Source organism: Amaranthus tricolor, chromosome 6 (genome assembly GCF_026212465.1).
Source record: "Amaranthus tricolor cultivar Red isolate AtriRed21 chromosome 6, ASM2621246v1, whole genome shotgun sequence".
Classification (NCBI taxonomy): Eukaryota; Viridiplantae; Streptophyta; class Magnoliopsida; order Caryophyllales; family Amaranthaceae; genus Amaranthus; species Amaranthus tricolor.
The window spans coordinates 21,710,825-21,719,300 of NC_080052.1; the positions used below are offsets into that span (position 1 = coordinate 21,710,825).

General features: G+C 28.6%; 1 protein-coding gene across 1 annotated transcript; it reads left to right on the plus strand.

Annotated features, from left to right (window-relative positions):
* The first annotated feature begins 1,093 nt into the window (after positions 1 to 1,093).
* On the plus strand, positions 1,094 to 4,695 carry LOC130815677 (anthranilate N-benzoyltransferase protein 2-like). The gene is made up of 2 exons (XM_057682164.1): positions 1,094 to 1,397; positions 4,019 to 4,695. The coding sequence occupies exons 1-2, from the start codon at positions 1,094 to 1,096 to the stop codon at positions 4,693 to 4,695; spliced, it is 981 nt and encodes a 326-aa protein (XP_057538147.1).
* The last annotated feature ends 3,781 nt before the right edge of the window (positions 4,696 to 8,476 follow it).

An 8,476-nucleotide genomic window follows, 5' to 3' on the forward strand; every position in this document is an offset into this window, starting at 1 on the left:
TAAGTAATATAATATTCTATGCTATTTCTGTGATGTAAAACAAGGCACATATGATATCAACAACAAGCTAATAGTAGACATTTTAACAGGACCTTTTTAAAAGCCTGCATTTAAACTCAATATAAGAGCAATCAAAAAACCTCATATTTTTTGCGGGTTTAATACCTCATATTTTTATATTATTGATTAGTTATTTCAATAAACTTAAATTAATATTATTTCAATTATCTAATAATTAAACAACACTTTCCAATCAATCCAAACATATAAATCAAACATTAAATTATGGAAGCAATAATTACGAAGCAATTTTATTAGCATAATAATAGTAATAATAATCAATAGGTTGTAAATATCAACTACTAAAATATCACAATTATCATATTCAAAATAATATATTCCTAATTATACAATTCCTTCAAAAGAAAATGGTTCAATATTAATTTAAATTTTCTTTACCTACATGCTTAATATCTTTGACTTATGTTGAAGTAAAAATGGAAGGAGTTAAAGGAATTTCGAAATATCTATACAATTCGTTATCAACCATTGTAGACTGCCCTCATTTGTAGAAGTACAATAGACAATTCTTGACTTTTTAATAGTTATCGTATTTTTGAATGTTATTATAAAAGCTATATAATTAGAAGTATATTTACTTCCAAATATATATTGTTGTTAAGCTACAAATTTTCTCCATCTTAAAAAAATTTTTAAAAAAAAGGATTGGAAAAAAAATGAGAGAATGTATTATGATACGTCCAAAAGGGAAAACCCCAAGATGTAGTATAAGGCTTTCTCCCTTAGATATGCTCATTCGTACACTTTATTCACATACTACCCTTACATTCATTTATCATCCACAAGAAAACAATAACAACATCCCAAAATTTTTGATACCCAAATCTTAAAGGACTCTTTAAGTAGAGTCCTAGTGCAATTCTACCGATTGACGGGTAGGTTGAGAAAAAATAAAAATGACGGTGCAATAGAAATTAATTGTAACACACAAGGAGTGTTATTCGTGGAGGTTCAAACATTCCTTGTGCTTACAAATTTCAAAAACTATAAGTCTAATATTGAGCTTCGTAAGATGGTCATTCCTACATGTGACTACTCTAAAGGTCTCTCTTCATTTCCCTTGTTTATGGTGCAATTCACTCGCTTTAAATGTGGGGGTGTATGCATGGGTATTGCTACGCATCACCATGTAAATGATGGAAGTGCATGCGCGTACTTTGTGAACTCCTGGACAAGAATTGCACGCGGGCTTGAACTCCTTGTCTTGCCCGTGCACGAGAGATCAGCTATTCCCCAATTTTCGACTTATGAACCGACCCAAGTCAAGTTTCGGCACTTGGAGTATGAGCCATCTATACCACCAACCTTCTCCTTAGGTTAGTATACAATTCTTTTTTATTATTATTATTATTTTTTTTGTTGATATCTGATTATATGAAATGAAAATTATGATTAGGCTAATGCTTCAACAATTTTTCTTTCACCTTTCTAATATGGGTTTTATTCTTATCATCTTATAAGAAGGTAAATACCCTTTCCTTCGTACTTGTAAGTATTTTCTATCAAAGTATATAATATATTCTTAGACCTCAACCATCAGCTTAAACTTTTAGTTGAATTGGTTTCTTGACATGGTATGAGAAGCCTACGTGACAACAAGTCACATGTTCAAATCTCAACCTCCTCATTTAAAGTTGAATATTCTACGTTAGGTATAAATAGAGGTTGTGTTGCATCTACATTTCTAGCCCAAAATGCTCTTCTGTGAGGAGGCGTATTAGAATATATAACATATCATGGAGTCTCAACCATCAATCTAAACTTTTTGTTGAATTGGTTCATCACATTTTTCTAATCTACTCTAGATACAAAAACAAGAGGTTAGAATTGTTCTTTTATTCGTCATCTTAAGTTTTGGTATATGCATTTGAGGTAAAGAGTAATAATTCAAGAACGTTATTGATCGGGTATAATCAATACTTTTCACAATTTTTAAAGTAAATTTAAACTCTTACGGCCCGTTTGGTTGATGGTAATGAAGTAATGGGAATGAAATGTTGTAACGACAATAGTAATGAAGGAATGGATATGAGAATTGGTAATGAAGATTCTTTTGTTTAGTGTGCATGACTAAAGAATGGTAATGGAAGATAATATTCCATTAATTGCATTTGGTTGTTAGTAATAAAAAATGGTGATGACTCTTAGTTTCATTATTCTATCTAATGATTCTTTTTTTAATAATAATATTTTTTTGGATAATTACATACATTACCTTTTTTTTTCTTCATTATTTTTTTTCTTCAGCTCGAAACAACATTACCTTATTTTATTACCACAGTAATATTTCATTACCATTACAGCCTAATACCAGGTTGTTTGATGGTAATAAAAATGGCCCTTTTTAGTAATTTCATTACCTTACTTTATTTACCATTGAAAGCATCCAAACAATCAAATTTTTTATTACTTAATTTTATTACCACTACCGCCTTCTAATACCATGTACCAAACGAGCCGTTAATATCTCTAAATATGTATCATAAAGAAATTTATAATAAAATAAATCTAGAAGATTTTACTTGAATATATTTTACTATCTTCAATAGATTTCTCAAAATTTTTATTTAAATTTATCACTCCTAAAGTGAATTGTTCTAAAGTAGAAAAACTCAATGGTATGAATTAATATATACTTTTCAACTAATTAGCGGTTAGCACCACTTATTTTTGGGTGAAAATTAGTGATAATGGAAATTAAATTGAAAAATAAGATAAAAATAAGTAGATAATAAAAAATAATGGTTAAGATGAAAAGAGATATGCACGAAATAAAAAGGAGAGTGAAATTGCAAAAAAAATAAAATCAATAGGACATTGTAAAATTAAAATTGATACTACTAATTAAAAGGCAAAAAAATATTTATTACATAAACCTTAATTGCGGATGAAATTGTCCGCATTAAAATGTACAATTAATTCTTTCTAATCACAATAATTTCTTTATTCATATTACTTGGAAAAATATTTTTGGTGTTGGTCTCATCATTTTGTTTTGTAATAAAATTGATAAATAAAAAGTTATGGTGACGGCATGTAATGGAAATTCACTAAAAATTAGTCCACTTAATTATAAACCTTGTGAGTTTCATGAGTCCAACAATTAACCAATGAATTATAATTTCTTCTTATTTTCCTTTAATCAAATACTTCCTCCGTTGATATTACTTTCATCAAATCAATTTTTACACTATTTATTATTCTTTGGTAATTTATATATTTCGGCTATTATACGGGAAAAATATAATTATGTGGGATCCTTTTTCATTCGTCTCGTCGCATATTTTCATAATATTAAATTTTTATAATTTTTAATTATGTATATTTCTTAATATAAACGATCTGACGAACACATAGAATTGCAAAAAATAAAGTATATAAAAAGCTTTTGACCATAACTTTACGCCTGATGCTCATTGTACTCCATATGCAAAATATGATTATGATGGTCATAATTAAACTTTTCACACCAGTCCATTAAATCTTAATATCTACTTTTACTCTACATTTTTCTTTATAGATCGACTCAATTAGAAATAGTCTCTCAAATACACCGCCACTCACAAGAGTTTGTGTATTATTAATCTATCATGTAAATTAAAGTAGACCTCTCTAAACCTTCGATCAATTGCATTTTTTGGGTCGAATCACTTTTGATAGAATCATTTTTGGAGTAGGTCAGTTTTAAGTCAAGTCTTATCAGATTTGGGTCGAATTCGGGTCGACCTAATGAGTTTGAAAATTATTAACATTAATTTTTTCCGAAAAATTATTTAAAATACTTTTAAATATTTCAAATAAATTAATTTTTTATCCAAACAATTTTAAGGCTATACAGAGAAAATTGACTCATTATACAAAATTAATTTGAAATGAGTCTGGATTAAAAATACTTAAGTGGAACTAACATTATCATTACTTATACTTACTATATTAGGTAAGATGTGTACAAGTATGGAGAGCTCCTTCACTCTTTCCAAGTCTCTAATCAACGCCTTAAAACAAGAAGCAACACCCAAACAAGTAGAAATAAGCAATTTAAGTACATTCGAAATTGTAGCTGCTCATGTGTGGCGAACCACATGCAAAGTGCGTGGACTAGCACCTCATCAAGATGCTAAACTTTACATACCAATAGATGGACGGCCTAGATTGAAGAATCCAAACCCACCAAAAGGGTATTATGGTAATTTAATATTCTTCGCAGCTTGTATTGCTAAATCACGTGATATCACGTGCAATCCATTATGGTATGCTGCCACTAAAATTAAGGAAGCCATCCAAAGAACGAAGGATGAAGAATACTTAAAATCTGCCCTTAATTTCTTGGAAACATTCCCAAAAGATGATCCAATGGTTGTACTTAGTGGGCCAGAGAGTATTACAAGCCCAAATCTTATGATAAATTCTTGGGCTAAATTGCCCTTTTGTGAAACTGATTTTGGGTGGGGTAACCCTATTTTTGGTGGTACTGGTGGGGTCAGGTATGAAGGATTATCCTTCTTGACTCAAAATATGGATGGTGGGTTTTCTTTGAATATTAATCTTTTCAAGGATGATATGTCTTTGTTTGAGAAATGCTTGTATGACTTCAAAATTGTTTCCTCTATGTAAATAATCCATCGTTTGAGCATGGGTGTATTTGGAGTAGAGTTACACCGGCGTACGTCTTGGACTCCAATATGAAAATTAAGAATTTTATTTTTATATATTAATAAATTAATATATGAGTTATTCTCATAAGAGATTATCTCTTGGTGAAATGACTTAAAAATAAAGAGTTTAAAAGCTAATAATCATATTAGTTGGGCTATTCAGCCCATATGTAATAAGTGTCTCATGGAAAGACCATCTTATACAAGAGTTTTTGTTGATATATATAAATATATATACACTATTCGTTATGTATTGTGCATCTAGAATTACAAATAAAAACTATATTTTGTTGTGAATATATATTAAAATATTTAATATTTCTTCCGTTTGAAGGACTTTGACTCATTTGGTTTGAGCACGTTTGTCAAGGCAATTATAAAAAGTTAATATTTCTAATTATGCATAACTAAAGATTATAAAAAGTTAATATTAGTAAGGCTTGGGTTGAGTGTTAAGTCGAATCAAACAAAATCTTTGACTATGTTTTAACTTATAGATTAATAATAAAATATAAATATGAGTGAAGTAGTGAACAATAAGTCAAATAATCAAATAAAACAAAGTCACTAAAACGGAGACAAGCTCTTGGATAAATGGGTGAAAATGGATTGTGTCAAGGGTAGATACTTGATGGAGCTCTACATCTTGAATATTTACATTCGGGATGTGATCCTAACCTCCAAGCTTTATAGTATGTTTGAATAAGAATCCAAAAAAAAAAAGTTTTTCTTGTTTGTTTAAAAGAGAAAGAAATAGAGAGAAATAAATTAGATTATTAATAAAATTACAAAAATTTATCATTTACATCATTGTAGTGGATAGAGAAAATAAATGACAAGCTTGGAGTGGAACTTGGAAGAAGGATGGTGGTGCAGATGTTGGGGTGGAGGGTGGTGAAGTGTTTGAGATTGAGAAAGAAGTGAATAATTAGGGTTTGTGAGTGATTAACTTAGATTAATAAATTTAAGTGAAAGTCAAAGTTAATTAGTTTCGGTCAAAGGTCACCTAGCAGGTCATCCGGTAAATTGGACTGAATTCGCTAAGTTTTGTAAATTGTTGGATGTAAGTGGAAATAAAAAGCTTTTATAACTGTAATTTGTAAAGTCTTCAAATTTTATGGTTGTAATTTGCATATTATTTTATTCTTAATTCTCGTGAATATTTATCGTGAAAACTTCATTATGAAATGGAAAAGTATATTTTTTCGAAAAACTTTATTATACAATAAAATAATATCTTCACTATTTAAAAAAAATTTAATTTTTTAATTTACATGAATATTCTACATTACAACAAGAAGCAAGAATGAATAAGGTATAAGAAGGAAAAATATAATTGGACAAATGATCATGGAGATTGGAGAAAAGTAAAATAATAATGTGGTAGTAACCAAGAATTAAACCTCTGACCAAAACTAGTACTTAGGTAGTAAGGTACTCTCCCAATTCCCAAAACTTTTGGACAGTACTTTCTGTTTTGAACCATTTTAACAAAGTATACTCTATATGCTCTCTTCTCTCATTTTGCGGTAGTTGCAAAATTGGTGAATTTTTTTTTAAAAAAAAATTTAATTGAAATATAAGACAAAAATTAGTGAAGGATAGAAATAAGTGATTACCATGGAAAAAGAGAATGAGTTTAAGGATGAGATTAAAAGAAAGAAAGTAAGACATTGTTGAAAAAAAAAAATGCAAAATCAATGAGACAATTAACAGCCCGTCTTGTATGAGACCGACTCACCGCGAGACGTACAAAACGCCCATTAGTAAAAAAAAAAACATAAAAACAATCAAAATTGAATTTCCACATATACTGAAAATAGTTATTTATTTTAAATAATTTGAGCTGACCTACTTAAAGTTATCTTACGATGAGACAATTAAAATATAAAAAATTAGTGAAAAAGAAATAATCCATAATGAAAGTAGAGAGGGAGTATTTGTTTTGTCAAGAAAGAAGATTTGGAAACGAAACCAACCACAAGCATGAAACATACACTAAGGAATTTCTTTGGTCAAAAATGATTTGATGGTCAATTCATTAGAAGTAAAAGTCATTCTATGATATTATATTCAATTCCACATTTACTCCTAACTTACGACCACTTTAGAATTTGTAATAAAATTTAGAGTTTTAATCGACCACTTAAGAATTGACAACGTTATAAATTTAATTTTCACTCTTAGTCAACCGATAATTAAAAAAAAAAACTTGTGAAAACCACTTACTTCTATTTTATTAAATTCTTTGACAAAGTAATTTATTCAATTATCAATAATATGACCAATCGAGTATTGACCGGCTATATTGACAATAGATCAGCATTTTGACAATCTAGAATAACTAGTTTTCATATTCTACTTCACTTAATGTTGTTTTGTTTGTTAGTATTAAATAATCATATTTAAAATAATTTATAATGAATTTTTATAAAATATATCATGTCATTTTGGTCATATAGATATGAAATATGAATCTTTGATAAAAAAAACTTTTACTCTCCACAGATTTTCCTTTACCATCTGAATGCATTTGAATGAGTTTTGCGAAGTAAAAAGGTGATAGAAATAGGTCTTTAGAACTTACTTATTTTTAATATCACACTAGCTATTCATTACCATTTTTAACAATTATTAATGACAATCAAACGGGCCGATAGATCTTTAAAAACTTGGTTATTTTTAGGAAAAATTGTTGATAATAATTTTTCTTATATAAAATTAAAATAATGCGCAAATCATTTCACCAAAAGGATTGCCTGGTAAAAAATTATGGGCTTGCCAAGTTAAACATGAAGAAGAAGTGGGTCACTTACAAGTTTTATTGGACTTTCACTTTCAAAACTACAAATTTGTTGGGGATACTTACTCCTCAAACTTATAAAATGATATATATTTTATTTTTATTTTTAACATGAGACAATTCTCGTATAAAAAATAGTAGACAATTTATAATCACACCTCCATATACACAAATGTCCTTATAATAAACAAACCTCCTTGAAATAAACATTTAATTAGAAGTTTCTAATTCGAGATTTGATTAAATTCTCAATTATGAAGATCGAATAATATATTGAACTCTAATACCGTGTTATAATGAAGATATAGACTCAAACACAACCGAAATAAGATGTTAAAGAAGTAGCCCACTTACAAGTATAAAGGAAATCCACTACTAAAACTTATTAATAGTAATAAGATTTATTCCTTAAACTTATAAAAGTAATAATATCTTTTTCTTTTACCTAATATAATACAACTCACATATGATATCAACAACAAGTCAACAATTGACCTTTTAGCTTAGAATTTTTTTTAAAGCATAGACTTAAACTCAATATAAGGGCAATTAAAAAACCTTTTTTTTTTTTTTGCAAGTTTAATCCCTCATATTTTAAAGGAAACTTTACTTTTAAAAATTTTATGTTTGGATGATTTTCTTTTAAAATTTTCACCTTTTGATTATTTTGAAAATTTTGACCTTTGACTTTGATTTTTTCTTTTAAAGGACTTCCTTGTCTCCTTTACTTGCTGGAGTTGAATTTTCGATTATAAAAAGTTTATGCCACGTGTCTCTTATAATTGGTTATGCCATTTTAGTTGAAAAATTTTTTTTAAAGGAAAATCAACAATCCCTACCTGCCTCTTCCCTCCTCCCCTCCTTTACCCTCCTCCTCCTTCCCCACCAGCCATCACCAACTCCCTCACCTTAGCGCCACCCTTACCCGTCCCAGACT